Genomic DNA, 24293 nt, shown 5'->3' on the forward strand with positions numbered 1-24293 from the left:
ATACTATTATCCTGACACATCTCCTCTCATAACCCTGTATTTCCTCTGTTGACTAACGGCATCATCAACTCCCTGGTCACTCAAACAGGAAACCTGGGTATCACCCCTAACTTCTTACCCTGACCTCCCCCTTAGAAATGGACAAGAAGCCTACCAGTTCTCCCATCTATCTGTCTCGTTTTCTTTCTTAGCTCGCAACTTAATTTAGGCCCTAGTTATCTGTCACTTGGACTCTTCCAGTTGTTTCCTAAGGGCTGCCTAGAATTCTGATTGTCCTATATGGACTGGTTTTCTGCGTATGAAAGTGAAAGTTAGTAGCTCAGTCGTGTCTGACTCTTTGTGATCCCATGGACAGTAGCCCACCAGGCTCCTTTGTCCATGGAACTGTCCAGGCAAGAATACTGGAGTGAGTTGCCATTTCCTTCTTCAGGGGACCTTTCCAACCCAGGGATTGAACGCCGGGTCTCCAGCATTGCAGGCAGATTTTTTACCGTTTGAACCATAGTGGTTAGTTAACAGCATACAGTCTGAAGTCAGACAGCTCTAGGTTCCAATCATTCTATTATTAGCTGTGGAATCAATCCATTAGCTCTGTGATCTTGGAAGTTATTTCACATCTCTGTGTTAGATCTTTCATCTGTGAAACATGGATAACACTAGTAGTACCTAATGGGGCTTGCCAGGTGGTGGTAAAGAACCCACCTGCCTATGCAGGAGACATAAGAGATATGGGTTCAATCCCTGGGTTGGGAAGATCCCTGAAGGAGGGCATGACAACCCACTCCAGTATTCTTGCCTGGAGAATCCCATGGACAGAGGAGCCTGGTGGGCTACAGTCCACAGGGTTGCAAAGAGTCAGACCCAGCTAAAGTGACATAGCACGCATGCAGCAGTACCTCATAAGGCTGCTGTGAGGTTTATAGGGAAGCGCTATAAGTATCAATACTTAGAAATATGCTCTGTTTTACTTTAAGATTGTGTTTCTCTCCAGTTTATAATCCTTCAGTAGTTCCCTATTTCCATTTATCAACAAGGCAAACTCCAGCTCAACCATCAGAGCTTGGCTCCTGGGTCTGTTTCTCAGGTAGCCCTGGAAAACTCATTTAGGCAGCCTAACTTTTCCTCCTTCCGGCCTTTACCTTGAACCTCTCACTGTACTCAGTACAATGGTGCAGTCCTCTCTCTACAGTTATTATCTTCCTTGTGGGAAGTGAGCTACTTGAGAACAAGGACTGTGGCTTTTTTCTTTAAAAAAAAAAAATCTTCAAGCATTGTGCCTAACACAGAGTAGATAATTAGAAGCAATGAGTAGTGTTAACTGTATATGAATGTGAAAAAGGGTAAGAAAGGATTGGGAAGAAACCGTGTTTTGCCACACTGATTGGATGAGGGATGCTGTAAATGCTTTTCTGTATTATTTTCATGTGGTTTCTGTAATACAAAGTTAAAAATGGCTCCCATGTATCCATATAACCGATTGCCCTTTTCCTCCTTAGTTAAGAGTGGATCCATAAAATGGACTACTTCTTAGCAATAGGAAGGAACAAAATATTAAATCACAAAACATGGTTGAGTCCCCAAAACTTTCTACTAAATAAATGACATTGACACACACACATGAACAGACTGAGCTTGCTTGAGTTAGATTATTAGTTCCACCACTACCATAGCTGTGTCATAGCAGACAAGTGGTTTACTTTCTCTAGGGATATTTCCTTATCTGTAAAATAGGATGACAGTAGTACCTACCACATAGGGCTGATAAGAGAATTAATGCTCATGCACTCAATGTGAGCTAAAGGAGTCGCTTCTACAAAAATTCTTTTGAGGTTGTCTCTCCACTCCCAGTGGCTTTTTGCAGCCTCCGCCTCTCACCTGAAGGTCCTCCCTTACCTTCTTCATACCTCTTTCTGAACTCGGAGTTCAGCATAACTTTAATAATTACACATATTCATTCGTGAAAGTCAGGAGACTAAACAGAAGAAAAAAGGAAAAACAACTCACTGGAAGGCTCAGCACAGCTAACCACTAGTGTAATATGGAAGAACATTTTTATTCTATTACAAGTTAATCACTAAAGGGCTGTTGCCTATAAGCTTCAATTGTATATAATAGCCCATCTCATTACCTGCCTCCCAGGTAAAGAGCATTAAACACCTTTGTGAAGCTCCCAAAAAACATCCTGACCAGGCCCCTCCTAAGGCCGACTGGAATCAGTAAATGTTTGAGTTTACTCCCTCCCCTCCCTCCCCTTTTAGTATGCTGCTGCTGCTGCTAAGTCGCTTCAGTCGTGTCCGACTCTGTGCGATACTCTGCGATACCGTAGATGGAAGCAAACCAGGCTCCCCCATCCCTGGGATTCTCCTGGCAAGAGTACTGGAGTGGGTTGCCATTTCCTTCTCCAATGCATGAAAGTGAAAAGTGAAAGTGAAGTCGCTCAGCGGTGTCCGACTCTTAGCGACCCCATGGACTGCAGCCCACCAGGCTCCGCCGCCCATGGGATTTTCCAGGAACAGTACTGCAGTGGGGTGCCTAAAACGCTAGCTCAGGCAAGACAGTTCTTTGGACGGTGGGAGTCCATCCTCTTCTCGGTTTGCTGCTCCCCCACCAAGTGGCTATTCCTTGCCCCACCGAACAACTCATCTCTCAATTTATTAGCGTGTCCTAAGGTGATAAGTAGAAGCTTGGACTTTGGGAGGGGGGTGTAACACTAATATTTTGATATATGCTTTTACAGACCCTTTGCAAATACACCATATCAATATTTCTTTATTTTAATCAAAAAATGAATTCATATTACATTAGCTGTTTATTTTATAACCCATCCTTTTACTTACCACGGCCCCTCCCCTAGAAACACCCCTGCTCCTGACCTGCAGCTCCCACTGGTCAGGCCTCTCCTACGAACCCTCGGCCCTCCCGGAGTCCCGGCTCCGGCCCCACCTGCCAAGCCCCAGGGCAGCCCCGCCCCCGCCGCGGCCGGCTTCCATCCCCGGCCCCGCACCCCGCGCTCGCGGACACCCAGGCCCGGCGCTCGCGGCTCCTCCGTGGGGCCCGTTTCCGGTGGGGCAAGGGCGTCTCCGCCGGGGGCCAGCTCCAGCGCGCTCAGCATCGCCGGCGGCAGCCAGATGCAGGCGGAGCGAGGAGCTCGGGGCGGCCGGGGACGCCGACCCGGCCGCGGCCGGCCGGGCGGCGATCGCGACCGCGAGCGGGCGGGCGCCGGGACCGCCGTAGCGAGAGGTGGCGGTGGAGATGGAGGCGGCCGCCGAGGCCGCGGCCGCGGGTTCCGGGGCGGCCGCGGTGGCCGAGGAGGAGGCGCCCCGCGAGGCGGCCGTCGGGAGCCGGGAGGCCGCGGCGCCAGGATCAGCGAACCGGTAAGAGGCAACGGCGGGTGGGGTCTAGCGGGGGTCGCAGCCGCGTGGGACCGGGGCCGGTGAGGGACCCCTCCGCGAACCAAGAACCGGGAGTGGCGTCCGGGGCGCGCGCCAGCTGGGCGGTGACGGCGCCTGCGCCGGGAGGGCGGAGGGCGGCGGGGGCGCGCGCCGGGCTGTGCACGTGGCGCGGGCGGGTGTGAGCCCCTTGTTGCCGGCCTCTCCGCTGGACACCCGGCGGTTCGGGGCGGAGGGCTTCTTCAGCCTACCTAAGGGCTCTTGGCCCAGTTATTAAAGAACCCAGCGGTCGAGCCTGTGGGTCCGCAAGTCTAGGGGGCGCGTTGGGTTCGGGTACGGTGTCAGTGTGACGGGCAGGGCAGCCAGGGGCAGCAAGGGCTTGGTCTCCTGATGCCTGACCTTGCAGAGAAACGTTTATGTTAGTAAGAAAGAAGAAATTTGGGGCTCAGTTTGTTCACTGCCTGTGCAATGCGTGTCACACAGTAGTCGCATAATAAATGTTTATTGAATGAAAGAATGACCCCGACGGGCTGGACTCTATACTATTTGGGGCCAGGATCAGATACATAGTTTTGTTTTGTTTTGTTTTGTTTTGTTTTTTTTTTAAATAGCGTAGTTATCTATTATTTTATATGTATAGGAGTAGAGGTCAGTGGTCTTAATCTGTCTGAACTTGCAATCAATCTGTAAATGTTTCAGCAGTCAGGTCTCAATTTTAATAGTATAATCGGCCGTATTCACACATTCATAGTTGGAAATCTCTTACAGCTTGAAGCAGGGAATGATTTGGGGACAGACTTTTACTATACTGCTATCTTAGCTAAAGGAGTTAAATTACTGTCTTTATGAACTATTCTGCTGTTATTATAACATTTGTAGTACAAAACCATCTTTATATTTTGAATTCCCATGTGCATAGAGTGAAAATTTATTTTTGGTTAGAATTTCCTATTACTGAAGTATTTATAGTATCTTAAGGGCATAACAGAATGTCCCTAAAGAAAGGAGTTGTGTACAGAAAGAGAATTGGAAGAAAATTAAAAAGCTTAAAATTAGGTTTGGCATATTCAACCTTGATTAAGGTAGATGATGAGTAAAATTTGAGAGGTATGAAGAAATTCTTAACTCACCAGGAAATAAAGGAACCTGACCAGTCCAGTGCACACTGTATATATCACATTTTGTCTTTATAACATAATGTATATTAAACTTTATTACAGCTTTTTTTTAGCAACTTGAAGTTGTTTAAACAACTTTGAGTTCAGATCAGTCCCTCAGTCCTGTCGAACTGTTTGTGACCCCATGTACTGCAACATGCCAGGCTTCCCTGTCCATCACCAACTCCCGGAGCTGGCTCAAACTCATGTCCATGGAGTGGGTGATGACATCCAACCATCTCAACTTTATAACAAATTTATTTATATGCATATACACACTTTATGGCAACCCACTCTAGTATTCTTGCCTGGCAAATCCCATGGACAGAGGAGCCTGGCAGCCTACTGTCCATGGGGTGGCAAAGAGTTGGACACAACTTAGCAACTAGAACAACAAAACAATATAAATTTTATATGTATAAAATCTTGTTTTTATAGATTAACTGTCTTGCCTAAGCTCTTGCAGCTAGTAGTGGCAGAGCTGGGATTTACACCCAGCTGCCCTTGCCCAGGGCTTCCCTGATGGCTCATTTGAGAATCCGCCTACAATGCGGGAGATGTGGGTTCAATCCCTGGGTTGGGAAGATCCCCTGGAGGAGGGCATGGCCGCCCTCTCCAGTATTCTTGCCTGAAGAATCCCATGGACAGAGGAGCCTGGTCCACGGGGTTGCAGAGTTGGACACGACTAAGCGACTAAGCATGCACAGCCCTTGACTGTGTTTTATTTCTCATATTTTTGTGAATCAATTACTGCTTTACTGAGAACAAAGCCGACAATCCTTGGTTGCAGGGATCATGTTTTAACAGTAATTGTAGTTGTGGTCTCTTTGGTACTTGGTCTTCATTGAACTAAATTGAGTAAAATGATAGATCATCTAGAGATGAATAACTGAAAATTTGCCCTAATGTAGTAACTGTTGTATTAAGACTTCAGGTTTTTATCTATTTTTAGAATGGTCTGGAAAATTCCGTCTCTTATTTTCTTTTAGTATTTTCTCACTTTACAGTTTAAACGTAGATGCTTGGCACAGTACCTGGGAGTAGCTGCAGACACTGTTGCTATCACCATCATATTTTCAGGTACAGCTGGATGAAGAGAGGTTGGAAAGATTATTCCTTCATTTTAGTTTAGGTTGGTGGCCTCTAAGTCACTCCTGCTTCTCAGGTTCTGAAGTGCTGTTCCTATTTAGGCTTGCTAAGAATACCATTCTTGATGCCTAAAGACTAAATGGGACAAAGTTGGTTAAGCTGCCTTTGCCTTCTTGTTCTCACATCCTATGGTGCATTTGTACTCCAAATGGAGACTCACTGAAATGATTAGAAAGAAAAAATTTACAACAGAGTTTTAGTTTTGTAAGGACCAGGTACCTAACTCCAGAGTATAATACTGTCTGTTCCCTTTGCTTTCTGCTTTCGACTACTACGGATACATGACTTATAAATGGAAAACAAAACAAAACAACGTCTTGATACGTGATATCCCACAGTAACTTGGTTATGTTGTACCTACTAGGCATTTGCTCTTAAATCATTCCCTCTATAGATGTGAATCCCAAGTCTATGGAGTTTGAGTAAGCATGTCATAAGGCTACTTATTTCCATTGAATATCTGCTAAAAGTGTAATATTGTACTTAATGCAATCATTAACTTAAAAATTCCCAAGTACTAGTGTTTTCTTGCTCAGAGTCGGACATGGCTGAAGTGACTTAGCAGCAGGAGCATTTTCTTAGTTTAATCTTTTTGATGAACTATTAACAGAGAGTAAGTCAAGGCCTGTTGGCAGTCATTGGAAATTTTTTCCTTCCCTGTAATATTAATGGTTACTCACATTTATTGAGCACTTAGTACGAGATCAGAAAACTGAGGCACAGTTACGAGAGGTTAGGTAATTTACCCAGTATGACTCAACTCCCAGATCGCAGAGCCTGAACTCTACCCAGGCATTTTAGCTCTGGAGTGACTTTGAGATTTGAAGAGGGGATGTGTGGATCCTTTTCACATACCTGTTTTCCTGATGTTTGATATAATTATAAGGTTTTAAGGTGGCACATAACCATTTTCAATTATTGTGGGTGTCAGATCTTTGCTTTCTTGCTCCATGTTTATGTCAGTCGCTTTTACCCATTTTTAGATTACTTATGTCCAGTAAAATATAAGACAATTGCTTATGATTACATTAAGGAGAGTAGACTTGAAGGCTTTTTTTTTTTTGATGAAACATTTTTGCTTTGCGAACAGTGATGTAAATCCTTTGCATGAGTAGTCATTAATATTAGATGCTTCCGACGTTTTTACTGCTACTATTTTACTTAGTAAAAGGGAGTTCTCTGACTTTGGTGTTCAAGCTTAGTGTGAACCGGTAAGAAGAAACGATGGCAAATCAATTCCTGGCAGTCAAAGGCAGCTGCTCTTTCCTTGGGGCTGAAGGGAGTCACTTGCATCATGTCAGCCAGCTCTCGGAGACTGAGAGCCTATTAAAGCTCAGACTCAAATGACAGCCTCTAAACTGCATTGCTCCTATTTTCAGAAAGCCTGAAATAAATTAGGTTAGAAACTGAACGTGCTTAAGTGTCCCAAAAGAAGACTGCTTTGAGATTAGCTTTTGGTAATCACGGAATTGGCCCTCTTCCCTGCTGCTACGAACTGCCGCTCCAACCCTGTAACTATTTTGGTATCCTTATCCTTGCTAATGTACCTGATGGAGGTCTGCTTTTCTCGCTGGCCATTGTTTCATTTACGTGTTTTCATTATCAACACAGGCAACTGATCCTCAAAACTTCCCGCTTATAGCCTGCTTAAAAATATTTTGATAAATTATGTAAGAGGTTGTACTTTTGTAATGAACTTTTAAATCAATGGTTCTGATTGTTTCAGAATATAAAATTTCCAACATAAAATAAATATATACTGAAAACACTATAGTCATTTAATACTCAACTATCGTTATATATCTGTTCTTCCACCTTTTTCTTGTATTTTTTTGGTATTTTTTCTTCCAGTCTGAGTTATAATTGATATATAACTTCACGAGTTAAGATGTGCAGCATAATTTGGGTACATACATCATGAAATGATTATCATGATAAGTTTAGTGAATATCTGTCACCTCATATAGATGCAAAATTCAAGAAAAAGAAAAAATTTCCTTATGATGATTTACTCTCTTAACTTATATATATAATATATAGCAGTGTTAATTGTTTTTATTGTGTTGTACCTTAAGTCCCTAATACTTATTTATCTCATAACTGGAAGTTTGTATACCATCATCTATTTAAGAACCACATGAATAAACTCTTTAGCAGTGAGAAGATTGATATTATTCCTTATTCTTTCTAACCTGTATTTTAATTTCACATCTCCCATAGAATTGGGCCCAGTGTAATATATTTTTGAACTTGAGAATTTTTTAGTGATGACCCTTTCTGCTTCCTTATAAAAAACTGTGATTTGAAACAATGTAACCTTGAGACATAGAGAACAGAGGTGTGGACACAGGGTGGGAAGGAGATCGTGGGATGAATGGAGAGAGGGGGATGGAAAAGCATCCATCATCATGTGTAAAACAGATAGCCAGCGGGAATTTGCTGTGTGACTCAGGGAGCTCAAACCAGAGTGACAACCTAGAGGGGTGGGATGGGGTGGGAAGTGGGAGGGAGGTTCAAGAGGGAGGGGACCTATGTATACCTTTGACTAATGCATGTTGATGTATGGCAGAAACCAAACAATATTGTAAAGCGATTATCCTGCAATTAAAAATAAATTTAAAAAATGTTTTGTAACCTTAAGGTTTGGGTATAAGTTTTTTCTTTTAGACTAAATTAAAATCACATTGATTTATGGCAGTATATTTCAATTAGCACTTGGTAAATGTAAAATTTTGTGAATGCATCTCATTTTCCTTAGTGAGTTTAGTTGAGTGTCCATGAATGAATATTACTTATTGGCTGAATGAGACAAGATTCACCATCAATTCTCTTCCAAAGTTTTGTTGGGAAAGATATAGGTACTGAGGAACATAGTTCTCATACGTTGGTGGATGGCAATGGCTGGGCTTTCGTCCTAAGTGTCACTCAGTTCTCTGAATGCCTTTCTGGTTATATGCCAGAATCATCATGGTAAAACATTTGAAGACTCTGCCAGCTGACAACTAGATTAGGTCCCACTTTAATTTTGCTGAAAACAAGGAATTGGAAACTACTTATTTGGGAATGGTCTTTAGAATTACACTTTCTCAACATCTACACCTATATTTCAAATTACCTTTTCTTGGGGTTCAGGGAACACAGCACAGACTGAGAATGGCCAAGAAGAGGTTTCCTTGCCCTCAAGGGCTAAGTGTCCTGTATTTCTTTCTTTCTCTCTCTTAAAAAATGTTTTCGATGTGGACCATTTTAAAAGCCCTTACTGAATTTGTTATACTATTGTTTCTGTGTTATGTTTTGTTTTTTTTGGGCCATGAGGCATGTGGGCTCTTAGCTTCCCAGCCAGGGATGGAACCCACACCCCCTACATTAGAAGCTGAAGTCTGAACCACTGGACTGTGAGGGAAGTCCCTATGTCCTGTATTTCCAAGATAGGCTTCTCTTAGGAAAGAGTATGGACTTTGAATACCTGGAACTTGATTCTTTTAAAAATATGTGTGCTCAAAAACCCATTGAAAAAATCTTTATGAACCCCCAGGCCCCTGCTTGCTCCATCTGAGGCCTGGGGACTAAGATCACATTACTTAACGAGCTCTCCTTTTTATCTGGAACCTGTGTGGAGCCCTGTGAAAAAGGTAATGCCCGGAAACAGAGGAAATCAATATGTGAAGACTCTGCTAATTGCAGGCCTGTCAGAGGCCCTGTTCAGGGTCTCCTCCTTAGGGATGCTCTTCCTGAATATCCTGAACCCCAGCTCCCGTTTGGCTCAGTGCTCCTTGTTTGAGCTGCCTTGTCATCTTGCCTCAGTTCTTGACATTCTGATTTGTATTAGACAACCTGGGCTTGCCTTGTTCACTATTCAAAGTTGGAAAAAAAAAATCACAATACTAACCCCCACTCCCCCCCGCCTGCTTAGTAATATAGTGGGGCTTCCCAGGTGGTGCTAGTGGTAAAGAACCCGCCTGCCAATGCAGGAGATCTGGTTCGATCCCTGGGTCAGGAAGATCTCCTGGAGGAGGGCATGGCAATCCACTCGTTTTCTTGACTGGAAAATCCCATGGGCAGAGGAGCCTGGCAGGCTATAGTCCATGAGTCCACAAAGAATTGGACACAACTGAGCACAATATATAGTTTATTGCAGTTATTCACCAAGAGGGTTGGGGTGTGTTTTTGTTTTTCTTTGGTTTCTTGACATGTGCAGAATAATGTTTTCAATTTTCCAACTTTTGTCAATCTTAGTAATGTTACTGTCTTTGTTTTAAACTACTGCTAGGATGGAAAATGGCAAGCTCATAATTCGAGACTACCAGGCTATTTCTTGGGGAATTAGGTAGTAAACCATTTCTGCTTTTTCCTGTTTTCTTTAGAAAAAGTAGTGATTACTTTTCACAATCCTGGGTAAGTAGCCTCTAGAGAGGCTGTGTAAGTTGTTGGGTCATAACTGCACCACAGCCTGCCTGACTTACTGTTTTCAAGAAATTAAATGGCTGTGAAGGTGTTTTCTATTCAGGTGTCACTATTTTCTGATGCACTTTGGATTTCCAACGGGAGAAATAAAGACCATATTGACACAATTATTTCTATTTTATAGAAGCAATGAAGGAGACACAGGTTGGATCCCTGGGTCGGAACATCCCCTGGAGGACGAAATGGCAACTCATTCCAGTATTTTTGCCTGAAAAATCCCATGGACAGAGGAGCCTGATGGGCTACAGTCCACGGGGTTGCAGAGTCAGACACAACTGAGTGACTGGGCACGCATGCACCGATTAACTTATTAGGGCACTACCTTCATTCTCTTTAAAATTTCTTTCTCTTTTGTTAGAGCCATTTGTGTGTGTATATTGAGGTACCAAGAATAAGTTCTTTAATACTTTTCTTTTTTCCTTTTGGATGGAAATAACAACTTCTGTCTGAATATATTCCAAATAGGTGTCATGGGGCATTGCATTGGGAGTTGTTACAGACAGTCTCTCACTTAAAAAAATTTTTTTAAATTTTTTATTTATTTTTTTAAAGTCACTCAGTCGTGTCTGACTCTTTGCAACACTATGGACTATACAGTCCATGGAATTCTCCAGGCCAGAATACTGGAGTGGGTAGCCTTTCCCTTCTCCAGGGGATCTTCCCAACCCAGGGATTGAACCCAGGTCTCCTGCATTGCAGGTGGATTCTTTACCAGCTGAGCTGCAAGGGAAATCAGTCTCACTTTTGAGTGGATTGTGTCAAAGGATGTTGAGAAATACAAATTGATACACGAAGTTTTATCCTGGTGTTGCAAGGATGCTGTTTTTAGGATTTGACTGACCTAATGTTTGTCAACCTTAAATTAATTAAGACGATTTCTATAAAGAACCGTACTCCCAAGGATGCGGTTTGTACCATCCACGTCACATCACTGGTATGTGCAAATAGAATTAAAATTAGAACATAGGAGATTGATAGAATGAATTCCCTATTATATCTATTTAATCTTGCCTTCATCTTCTTGCTATTAAGGACAAATACAAATATGTCTGCTCCTTAGTACCAAGTCAAACTTATATTGAGGGATAGGAACCACATTTTAATATTAATATAGGCAAAGCTTTGGGATGGCAGAACTTTTATCAAAAATTTATGTATACTCTTGGATATATCAGTGCTGTGATTCCTCCATTTCTCTATTTAGCTGTGAAAAGTTACACTGGGAGATTGTCAGTGGATGTATATTGAGATAGTGACCAAATTTAGCTGTCTATAGTCTCTGGCTTGAAAGGACCATTAACATCAGCAATTTGGAAAAATGTAAAATACTTAACTAGCCTTCACTCTCAAAGTCTAATAAAGTGTGAATTTCATTTAAAACATGGATTTAGTGAATCTAAAGTTCACATCCCAGTAGCTAGACTTGCAATATTGAGGACTAGATTATTTCAGTCTCTCTCTCTTTTTTTCTTTCTTTTTACTACAAGGTTTATAAAACATGTCATTGTTTAATATATGGGCTAATAAAAACCTACTCTTATTTTATGCTACTGAAAAAGGCTTAATCCTTGTTATAGATACACAAATTTTTCAAAACCTACTAAGTATTCTTATTTTTCTCTGTCTCTTTTCCTTTCTTTCCTTTTTCTCCCACCTGTGTTTTTGTTTTTTCATTTTTCTTTCAGGGGTTATATCTCATGGTGATCCATGTGTTTTGCAGTTTAGCAGATGCTTAGAATCCTACCTTCCAACCCCCACTTATTAGTTGTAAAACCTCAGGAAAGTTGCATAAACTTTCTAAAGCTCAGTCCCCTTACTATATAGGGTGAGTAAGAGTGTCTACCTTACAAAATTGTAAAGACTGAAATTAGATGAACACAATAAAAGGTGGTTCTTTTATCTGCATTCACTCTGCTGTCCTCACCCATGCAGTCTTCTCAGAGTAAGCAGGTCAAATGCAAAGCTACACACTTAGTCATATACATGAACTTACATTGTTGTTGTTCAGTCGCTCAGTTGTGTCTGACTCTTTCCAACTCCATGAACTGCAGCACGCCAGGCTTCCCTGTCCTTCACCATCTCCTAAAGCTTGCTCAAACTCATGTCCATTGAGTCGGTGATGCCATCCAACCATCTCATCCTCTGTCACCCCCTTCTCTTTCTGCCCTCAATCTTTCCCAGCATCAGGGTCTTTTCCAGTGAGTCAGCTCTTCACATCAGGTGGCCAGGGGTACTGGAGCTTCAGCTTTAGCATCAGACCTTCCAGTGAATATTCAGGATTGATTCCCTTTAGGATGGACTGGTTGGATCTCCTTGTTGTCCAACACTCTGAAGAGTCTTCTCCAACACCACAGTTCCTTTGTCAGCAAAGTGATGTTTCTGCTTTTTAATACATTGTCTAGGTTTGTCATAGCTTTTCTCCCAGAGAGCAAGCGTCTTTTAATTTCATGGCTGCAGTCACCATCTGCAGTGATTTTGGAGCCCAAGAAAACAAAATCTGCCACTGCGTCCACTTTTCCCCCATCTATACGCCATGAAGTATTGGGACCAGATGCCATGATCTTTTTAAGACTAAAAATGTCTTGGGAGACTTTTTAGTGTTTAATATGAGAGACTTTTTTTTTTTTTTTGAAGCTGTCAATTTGGGATTGATCACATATGTTAGAATATGTTAAGTAGGCAAAAGCTAATGATTTTTAATTATTTAGTCAAATATATTTTATCATTTTATGAGGCTATTTTCATGATTCTTCTGAAGATTTTGGCTCCTAATTTAGTTATTTTTTTAGTATATCCTGGATGAAACTCACTTATGTGTGACTGATGCACACTACATCATGGTTTCCATTATGTGACTTTTTCAATTCTAAACTCATCTCAGATTTGACCTCTTTCAACATGCTTCCCCATGTTATCAAAATCAATCTGTTACCTTTCCTTCTCTTTGGTATCAGAGAAAAATGTATCTTCTAAGACCAAACATTCTACCTATTCTTTTAAATAACAGAAAAATACCAAGAAGAAAATAAAAACTACCATGGGGGTTTCCTGGTAGCTCAACTGGTAAAGAATCCTCCTGCAATGCAGGAGACCCTGGTTCAATTTCTGGTTCGGTAAGATCCCCTGCAGAAGGAAACGGCAACCCACTCCCGTATTCTCGCCTGGAAAATCCCCATGGACAGAGGAGCCTAGCAGGCTATAGTCCATGGAGTTGCAAAGAGTAGGACAGGACTAAGTGCAATAATATCACCACCCAGATATAACCACTGTTTAACATTTTGATGTTAAATGAAACTGGAAAGATATAATGATAAGACTTTTAAGGAAAAAAGATAATAGGTATTTACTGGATAATTATAAGATATAGACACGCATTTAAAATATCCTAGAAGAGTATGAATGCATATCAAGCTGCTAATCTATGTGGAGTGGGGAAAATAGAGTTTGTGGAACTTTACCGTTCCCTTCATTCAGTGTATTTTATAGTTGTGTGTTATTAGAAATGTAAATACATGCCATTTTGGAAAGAGGATTCTACAAATGAACTTGGATTAGAAAATAAGATGAGTCAGGTGGGCAAGAGGCTATGCATTTACAAATGATAGGGATTATCTTTGGGTGGAAGGACTGAATGGTGTCATGCATCGTACAGAGGGCTTCCTGTGGAAAGAGGATCACTTTAGCTTGGACAGGTTATGTTCCTGTCTTTTTACCTATTTCTCTCTCTACATATACACACACTGTTTTGTTTTTTTCTTAAAGATTTCTTGAATCTTTAGGAGTAAATGATAGACATGATGTCCCTTTACCCCTAAACACTGCAGTTGTATTTTCTAAAAGCAAGGCAGTCCCATGTATAACATTAGCACAATTATCAAAATCAAGAATTAAACGGTATTTTACAATACTGTTGTCTAATCTTATTGAGATTTTTCCAGTTGACCCAATAATGCACTTTATTAGGCTTTGAATCTCAAGGGAATGACATACAGATGTGGGACAATTCACTATGGCGGTTACCGAGGCATTCTCACTAGTCTATTTCTGTTAAGTGGCTGGGTTTTCAGTTGCCTGTTTCCGGCAGTTACCGAGGCATTCTCACTAGTCTATTTCTGTTAAGTGGCTGGGTTCTCAGTTGCCTGTTTCCTGCTGTTTTTTGTTTTTATTTATTTTTTCAACCTTTACACTTCTCATTTTACAAGTTACTTGGAATTCTTTTAGTAAACTTCTTTCCTGCCTGAGTTAGCCATAATTGATTTCTACAGTTTGCAACCCAAACTTTGACTAATAGATTATTTTTTTCGCACTTTTTCAAAATCTTATTCATCTTCACACCCTCAGTTCATTAAAAGTCACCTTTTTTTCATGAAGCTTCTAGATTTCATCAGCAGTTTTACTTTGTAAATAGAGCACTTAGTATTCATCTTCATTTTATGATAGTCAGTTATTTACTTGTACATTACTGTCATTAATTGTAAGCTACTTGAAGGCTGGTATATGATATAGCATTGTGATGTTTGGACAAGTAGAGGATTTATAAGATAAAGGGGGAAAGCTAGAGAGGTAGTAAAAACAATACCCAGTTGTGGGTGTGACTGGTGATGGAAGTAAAGTCCGATGCTGTGAAGAGCAGTATTGCTTGCATAGGAACGTGGAATGTTAGGTCCATGAATCAAGGCAAATTGGAAGTAGTCAAACAGGAGATGGCAAGAGTGAATATAGACATTTTAGGAATCAGCGAACTAAAATGGTGAATGGGTGAATTTAACTCAGATGACCGTTCTATCTACTACTGCGGGCAGGAATCCCTTAGAAGAAATGGAGTAGCCATCATAGTCAACAAGAGTCCAAAATGCAGTATTTGGATGCAATCTCAAAAAATGACAGAATGATTTCTGTTCCTTTCCAAGGCAAACCATTCAATATCACAGTAACCCAAGTCTATACCTCAACCACTAATGCTAAAGAAGCTGAAGATGAACGGTTCTGTGAAGACCTACAAGATCTTCTACAACTAACACCCAAAAAAGATATCCTTTTCATTATAGGGGACTGGAATGCAAAAGTAGGAGGTCAAGAGATACCTGGAGTAACAGGCAAATTTGGTCTTGGAGTACAAAACAAAGCAGGTCAAAGGATAACAGTTTTGCCAAGAGAATGCACTGGTCACAGCAAACACCCTTTTCCAACAACACAAGAGAATACACATGAACATCACCAGACAGTCAATACTGAAGTCAGACTGACTACATTCTATGCAGCCAAAGATGGAGAAGCTCTATACAGTCAGCAAAAACAAGACCTGGAGCTGACTGTGGCTCAGATCATGAACTCCTTATTACCAAATTCAGACTTAAATTGAAGAAAGTAGGGAAAGCCACTAGACAATTCATGTATGACCTAAATAAAATTCCTTACAATTATACAGAGGAAGTGACAAATAGATTCAAGTGACTAGATCTGATACACAGAGTGCCTGAAGAACTATGGATGGAGGTTCGTGACATTGTACAGGAGGCAGGGATCAAGACCATCCCCAAGAAAAAGAAATGCAAAAAGGCAAAATGGTGTTCTGAGGAGGCCTTACAAATAGCTGAGAAAAGAAGAGAAGTGAAAGGCAAAGGTGAAAAGGAGAGATACACCCATGTGAATGCAGAGTTTCAAAGAATAGCAAGGAGAGATAAAGCCTTCCTCAGTGATCAGTGCAAAGAAATAGAGGAAAACAATAGAATGGGAAAGACAAGAGATCTCTTCAAGAAAATGAAACATACCAAGGGAACATTTCATGCAAAGATGGGCTCGATAAAGGACAGAAATGGTATGGACCTAACAGAAGCAGAAGATATTAAGAAGAAGTGGCAAGAATACACGTAAGAACTATATAAAAAAGATCTTCATGACCCAGATAACGACGATGGTGTTATCACTCACCTAGAACCAGACGTCCTGGAATGTGAAGTCAAGTGGGCCTTAGGAAGCATCACTACGAACAAAGCTAGTGGAGGTAATGGAATTCCAGTTGAGCTATTTCAAATCCTAAAAGATGATGCTGTGAAAGTGCTGCGCTCAGTCTGCCAGCAAGTTTGGAAAACTCAGCAGTGGCCACAGGACTGGAAAAGATCAGTTTTAATTCCAATTCCAAAGAAAGGCAATGCAAAGAATGCTCAAACTACTGCATAGTTGTACTCATCTCACACGCTAGTAAAGTAATGCTCAAAATTCTCCAAGCCAGGCTTCAACAGTACTTGAACTGTGAACTTCCAGATGTGCATGCTGGATTTTGAAAAGGCAGAGGAACCAAAGATCAAAGGATAATCGAAAAAGCAAGAGAGTTCCATAAAAACATCTACTTCTGCTTTATTGACTACACCAAAGCTTTTGACTATGTGGATCACAACAAACTGTGGTAAATTCTTCAAGAGACGGGAATGCCAGGCCACCTGACCTGCCTCCTGAGAAATCTGTATGCAGATTAGGAAGCAACAGTTAGAACTGGACATGGAATAACAGACTGGTTCCAAGTTAGGAAAGGAGTACGTCAAGGCTGTATATTGTCACCCTGCTTATTTAAGTTATATGCAGAGTACATCATGAGAATTGCTGGGCTGGATAAAACACAAGCTGGAATCAAGATTGCCGGGAGAAATATCAATAACCTCAGATATGCAGATGACACCACCCTTATGGCAGAAAATGAAGAACTAAAGAGCCTTTTGATGAAAGTGAAAGAAGATAGTGAAAAGTTGGCTTAAAACTCAACATTCAGAAAACTAAGATTATGGCATCTGGACGCATCACTTCCTTGCAAATAGATGGGGAAACAATGGAAACAGTGACAGACTTTATTTTTTTTTGAGCTCCAAAGTCACTGCAGATGGTGACTGTAGCCATGAAATTAAAAGACACTTGCCCCTTGGAAGAAAAGTTATGACAAGCCTAGACAGCATATTAAAAAACAGAGACATTACTTTGTCAACAAAGGTCCATCTAGTTAAAGCTATGGTTTTTCCAGTAGTTATGTATGGATGTGAGACTTGGACTATAAAGAAAGTTGAGCACCGAAGAACTGATACTTTTGAACTGTGGTGTTGGAGAAGACTCTTGAGAGTCCCTTGGACTGCAAGGAGATCCAACCAGTCCATCCTAAAGGAGATCAGTCCTGAATATTCATTGGAAGGACTGATGCTGAAGCTGAAACTCCAGTACTTTGGCCTCCTGATGTCAAGATTTGACTTATTGGAAAAGACCCTGATGCTGGGAAAGATTGAAGGTGGGAGGAGACGGGGACGACAGAGGATGAGTTGGTTGGATGGCATCACCGACTCAATGGACATGACTTTCAGTAAACTCCAGGAGTTGGTGATGGACAGGGAGGCCTGGTGTGCTGCAGTCCATGGGGTTGCAGAGTTGTACACAACTGAGTGACTGAACTGAGAGAGGTAGTGTATTTTTAGACAGTGCCATTTGGGGAGTTCAGGTCAGCAGAATGATGTTTCAGTTGCCTTTGTTACGCTATTTGAAGTACCCTTCTTTTGATGGTTGAAAGCTTAGTAACTGAAAAATTACTGCTCTCCCAAGGGCCAGATCTATACAACAGCTTTAAATCGCATTGGATTTTATATTTTCCTTGTTCTAAATATTTAAACTTTACAGTTTGAGCAAACAACAGAGTTTTTAAGCTATGAGAATGAAACAGGACTTATAGTATCCAGGAGTCTTATATAGCACCCGTTTTCACTATTTGTTCTCTATTTATGTTTAAAATTTTTTTTTAATTAATTTATTTATGTTTTAAACCCATTTGTTGCATGTATTATTCAAACTTGGATCTTAATTTTGCTTACACTTTGAAGTCCTGCCACTTTTACCTTTGCCATTTTTTTTGTCAGTTATTAAATATTAGAGAAGTTATTTTTTAAAGCTATCTGATTATATAGCCTTGGTCCAGCAATTCCATATTTAGCAATTTCTCTTATATATATGTCTGAATAGTTAGCTTATGTAAATAGATGACTGTTGTTTGCAACATTGTTTAAAATAAGGACAATCTAGAAACAAGTTCCTAAATCTCTGTGAAGAAGGACTGGTTATGTTATGTCCATGCAGAGATTACCTGCAGAGATTATTGTTCTTAAATAATAGGATAGATACAGGAAATGTCTAATATTAAGGGAAAAGGTTACTTCAGAAAAGTAAGTATAGTATTACTACATTTGTGTAAAAAGAGGATATTCATACATAGGCATAGAATGGAAGGCTATACAGGAAACATGCAGTGGTTACCTTTTGGGAATAAGACTAGTAGAAAAGGAGGAGTTTCCTTTATATCTTTCTGTTCAGTTCAGTGGTTCAGTCGTGTCCAACTCTTTGTGACCCCATGAACCACAGCACGCCAGGCCTCCCTGTCCATCACCAACTGCTGGAGTCTACCCAAACCCATGTCCATTGAGTCAGTGATGCCATCCTACCATCTCATCCTCTGTTGTCCCCTTCTCCTCCTGCCCTCAATCTTTCCCAGTATCACGGTCTTTTCCAATGAGTCAGCTCTTTGCTGCAGGTGGCCAAAGTATTGGAGTTTCAGCTTCATCATCAGTCCTTCCAATGAACACCCAGGACTGATCTCCTTTAGGATGGACTTGTTGGATCTCCTTGCAGTCCAAGGGACTCTCAAGAGTCTTCTCCAACACCACAGTTCAAAAGCATCAGTTCTTTGGCGTTCAGCTTTCTTCACTGTCAAACTCTCACATCCATACATGACTACTGGAAAAACCATAGCCTTGACTAGATGGACCTTTGTTGACAAAGTAATGTCTCTGCTTTTTGGTCATAACTTTCCTTCCAAGGAGTAAGCTTCTTTTAATTTCATGGCTGCAATTACTATCTGCAGTGATTTTGGAGCCCCCCAAATCAAGTCAGCCACTGTTTCCCCATCTATTTGCAATGAAGTGATGGGACCAGATGCCATGATCTTAGTTTTCTGAATGTTGAGTTTTAAGCCAACTTTTTCACTCTCCTCTTTCACTTTCATGAAGAGGCTCTTTAGTTCTTCACTTTCTGCCATCAGGGTGGTGTCATCTGCATATCTGAGGTAATTGATATTTCTCCTGGCAGTCTTGATTCCAGCTTGTGCTTCCTCCAGCCCAGCATTTCTCATGATGTACTCTGCATATAAGTTAAGTAAGTGGGGTGACAATATACAGCCTTAATGTACTCCTTTTCCTATTTGGAAGCAGTCTGTTGTTCCATGTCCAGTTTTAACTGTTGCTCCCTGACCTGCATACAGTTTCTCAAGAGGCATATCCTTCTGTAGTATTTGAATTTTTACTTTGTTGCCATGAACAGGCATTACTCATATGAATAAAGAAACAAATCGAACATCAAGTTAACTAGAACTGCTTTTTCAAAGTAGGTTCTCAAAGTCATCGCTACATTTAAATGATGATCAGAACCTCCCTATTTTGGAGGCAGGCAGTATTAAATGTGATTTTATAGATGAAGAAATTAGTAGTTGGGTATACTTTAGGCTGTTTAAGTAATACAGCCACATAGTTGGTGGTGGGATGAATACTTGAACTTGAGGTTTGTAACTTCTAGGATAAGAATTTTTTTTTTTTGCTGTTGCTTATGAATGGTTAAAATAATGAATTGTGAATTGTTTTTTCCCTCTTAGAAGAATTATGTATTTTTCATGCTTTCCTATCAAGCATATATCTTTCTTTTCTATTATAGCAAATAGGCTACATTGAATTTTTTATCCCTTAGAACTTTATTAACTTAAGCTTTTGTAGTTTATTCTGTATGTATCTTATTGTTCTTAGAGATAGCAGAAGAGACGGTAGTAAACTATGAGGTTGGGAATTTAAGATTTTCACCAGATGAAACAGAAATGGAAGTTTCTGCCCAGTATCCTTGGTCTTGGGGTGTGGTTTTACCACACTGTACTTCCCAGGCTGTAAAAAGCCTTGCTTCCATCCCCCAGATTCCAGTTCCTTTAGTGGCCTCCTGTGCTATGTGATATTAAAAAGATATCAAAAGATATTTAAAAAAAACTGGGAAACTTTTGCATCCCACGTCCCTTCCCTTCTCAATTTCTTTTCTTTCTAAAATTGGGACATCTGTAGCAAACAAATATTAATTTGTTCTCATTCTCTCTCTCACTTATAAAATATTTAAGTGTGAAAATCATATGAGACCACTCAATTTTAGAATATCAGTATAGTTTATAATCAATGAAATCATCCTGTAGCTTAAAAATCATGTTAGGTCGAGATGTGCTCTGTAGAGCAGACTGCTTAAAAATGACTGAAAAAATGATGCTTCATTTCTCTCTACAAAAGTTAAAGGATTTTTTTTTTTCAAATAAGAAGTGAATAATAGAGATAAGAGCGAATGTGTAAGTGCTTTTTGGCCTAATCAAATAAAGAACAGTTGAGCCGTCTGTCAAATGCAGGTTGAACTAGATGTATGAACTCCAAGGCCCTTGTCCGGCTCCAAAACAGCAATGAACATAAAATTTCAGGCCACCCCCAGGCATCATCTGCTGCACCGAATGTGTGTCTGCTCAAAGCCAAAGCAATTTTAGCCTTGAACAGCAGGTGGGGTAAGCAGTCCAACTTTTTTCCAAATGGGAGTAACATTCGTTTTCATACTTCAGTGATGGATTGAACAACCTTGGAATGCGCGCAGACCCGAACGTATTCAAATCTTAACGGAGCAGATCAGAACAGCAGCAACAGAATCTTGATTGTGATTATAATTCTTCACTCCTCAGTTTTGACTGTTTCTTAGATTGTTGATACTATTTCAAACCAGACTGAGAATCTGAGAAATGATATACACTCATCAATTCATGTTTCTCCTCCCCATGTTTTGTTAGACTAGTACAGCCGTAACCATAGAGGAAAAAAGGGTGGGAATCAGAGAAACAAGTTGTAGGAGAAAATCTTCTTTTGATGCTGGAGTTTCTTATCTCTTTGTGAGCTTTGGTGCAGATGTCATGGCTAAGGGTAATTCAAGCAAGGATGATGAGCACATGTGTGAGTTTAATATGGTGCTTTATTTATCCTTAACGTAGGTTTCCTAGATGAAAAATTTGACTGACACTGACTTGCGGTATGGACTCCAGACCTGGTCTGTATTATCATATTTGTGAAATTTCAGTATAGTTTCATTGATTGTTGGCATTAGTGGCAGCAGCAGCAGAGCTTACAGAATAAATTTTTTAAGAATAAACAGCAAACTTTGGGAGTGCGTCTCTTTTGAGTTATGTGCCTCTTCTGATACATGGACTTTTGTTTACACTACTTCTTTCATTTTCTGGATTGTAGAAATTTAGTTTACATTTGTATTTGTATACAGTGGCTTTTAGTGCCTTAGCCATCTGTATTTCCCACTTCCAAAGCTGGTATATCCTTAAAAACAGATTTATTTTAAAAGAACAAATTAAAGAGGCATTTTCTTTTTTTAGTGTAGGAACTGACTGTATATGTTGTATAAACATATACAGTTGGCCTGTGCCCCTCTCTATATCTACACATATATTAGCATGTTAACAAATATATAAGTTGATTATTAATATACTATTTGGAAGCTCTCTATATTCCCAGTTTTTAGTTTCTTAATGTATGTGACTTAATAGTTTTCCCTAATGAATATTTTCTGGGCAAAATATGTTCCTTTTTTGCTTCTTGACCTAAATAATGATTACTGATAATGTAATGAACTGAATGTTTCTGTTCCCCCAAAACTGACACTTTGAGGCCTTAGCCCCCAGGTGATGGCATTTGGAGACAGGGCTTAGGAGGAGGTGATACGTCGTAAGGGCAGGCCCTAATCTGATCGAGCTGGTGCTCTTGTGAGGAAAGGGACACCAGAGCCCTTTCTCCTTGACTTGTGAGGAGATAGCGAGAAGGCAGGCATCTAAGCAGCCAGGGGGGTCCTCACCGACCTGAGGGCCTCACAAGGTCTACCGCCGCCTTGACCTTGCATTCCCAGCCTCCGGAACCATGAGAAATACGTTTCTGTTGTTTAAGCCACACGACTAATACAGATGGTTTTCTAACCATAAATAGTTTTATATTGGTTAGTGTGAAGACTTCAGATGAAACAGATTAAGAAACTGATGGGAATTTTAATGCAAACTAAGACCACTTTGGCCACCTCATGGGAAGAGTCGACTCATTGGAAAAGACTCTGATGCTGGGAGGGATTGGGGGCAGGAGGAGAAGGGGACGGCAGAGGATGAGATGGCTGGATGGCATCACTGACTCAATGGATGTGAGTCTGGGTGAACTCCGGGAGCTGGTGATGGACAGTGAGGCCTGGCGTGCTGCGATTCATGGGGTCGCAAAGAGTCGGACACAACTGAGCGACTGAACTGAACTGAACTGAAGGCCACTTGACTGTTTCTGAAGTGAGTAGTCCAGCCTGCTTTTGGTTGCAGCTCACATATATCAGTTCTTTCAGTTACTCATCTTTAGACTCTCTTATTTGTGATTGTTTACTTCATATGCAAATGACACCTTTTCCCCCCTTTAACTAGCCTATGGTAAAGATGCCATCTGATACTGGGTTAAAAAAGTCTTTGCTATGTAACTCAGCAGAGTTCTTTTTAGAGGCAGCATATTCGTTTTCATTGTTGCTGTAACAAATTACCAAAAACGTAGTGGTCTAGGACAATATAGATGGCTATCTTATGGCTCTGGAGCCCCACTGTGGGCTTCACTGAGCTAAAATCAAGTGTCCACAGGGCCGTGTTCCTCTTTGGAGGCTCCAGGGAGAATGTTTCCTGCTTCTAGAGGCTGCTTAAGTCCCTTGGCTCTTGGCTTCTTCCTCTGTCTTCCAAGGCAGCAACATAGCGTCTTTCTGACTTCTGCGGTCCTATCTCTTTCCCTTTCTCTCTTTTCTGCCTCCCTCTTTTACTATTAATGAATTCTTGTGATTACACTGGGCCCATCTGTACATTCCAGAGCAATCCCCCTACTTCAGGATCAGCTAATTAGCAACCTTAATTCCCATCTGCAATCCTAAGGCCCTTTTGCAGTCTACCCAAACATATTCCTAGATTCAGGGGCTTAGGACATGAACATCTTTGGGGAGCCATTATTCTGCCTATCACAGGCAGAAAGTGATATATTTAATAGAGTATAAGAAAATTTTGCTTGGAAAATTGTTAGTCCTTACCTTTCAGCCTGTGTTTTCTTGGAAGGATCATGGTATGTATTTCTCAATTGCCTAAACCTGTGTCCTCTTTTGAAAAACAAAAATCTTGTCTATTCTGTGGTCAATAATAAACACGTTAGCTTTTTTCCCTCTAAAATATCCACATACCCTCCCCCACCCAAGTGTTTGAGCTAAATAAGGTTTGTCACACCTGTACTTAGCCTACAGCTGGGCCACTGTTTCAGATTTCTAGAGTATTTTAGGCTCTGGGATGTAATGTTCTCACTTTTGCTCAACTTAAAAATGTCTCGTGTTTGCTTTATTCTTAGTACCAGCTCCATTTCTCCATAATAGTAATTATTTGCCGTTGCTGTTGTGAACTTATTGAAAGAAGCATGCTTAACATTTTCTAGACATGTTCATATACTTAAGAGGTAGGTAGGGTATGGATAGTGCTTGTTGAGGAAAAAAGTGGAAGATCTACAGCTTGAATTACTTAGTTGATTAGAGGCTGATTTTCAGTTTCATTGTTGTACCAACTGAGTAACTCATAGCAGGAGGATAAGGTGACTGCTTTTGTTGGTATGTGGTCTCAGAGCATGTATCCTGCAGGGAGATTTTGTATAAATATATTTCTTAAAATAGACTTTATAGACTTTTTAGAACAGTTTTAGATTTAGAGAAATTAAGAGACTAGTATAGAGAGTCCCTAAATATCCCATGCTGTTTTTTCCCATTATTGACATCTCACATTAGTATGGAACATTTGTTACAACTAATGAACCAATATTAATTTATTATAATTAACAAAAAATCATGCTGTCAATTCTGTTTCCTAGTAGAAAAGGAATAATTTGGCATTTGAGAACATTATTTATGAAAAATAACTTGTGTTTCGGGGGTTAATTATGGTTTGTTCTTAAACTCTCTGGCTTGACTTTGTATTGGCTTCTTAATCTGTGAAGGCCGACTG

The 24293-nt window shown here is 40.6% G+C and overlaps 1 protein-coding gene across 1 annotated transcript in view; it reads left to right on the forward strand.

Moving 5' to 3' along the window:
• The window catches only part of AVEN (apoptosis and caspase activation inhibitor), a 195995-nt gene that overhangs the window by 4000 nt on the left and 167702 nt on the right, over positions 1-24293 (forward strand). Inside the window, exon 2 of the mRNA XM_069597510.1 lies at positions 2855-3374. Within this exon, the coding sequence (XP_069453611.1) occupies positions 2855-3374 (520 nt within the window). The remainder of the gene's footprint in view (positions 1-2854; positions 3375-24293) is intronic.

The sequence above is a fragment of the Ovis canadensis genome, chromosome 7, assembly GCF_042477335.2.
Source record: "Ovis canadensis isolate MfBH-ARS-UI-01 breed Bighorn chromosome 7, ARS-UI_OviCan_v2, whole genome shotgun sequence".
NCBI lineage: Eukaryota > Metazoa > Chordata > Mammalia > Artiodactyla > Bovidae > Ovis > Ovis canadensis.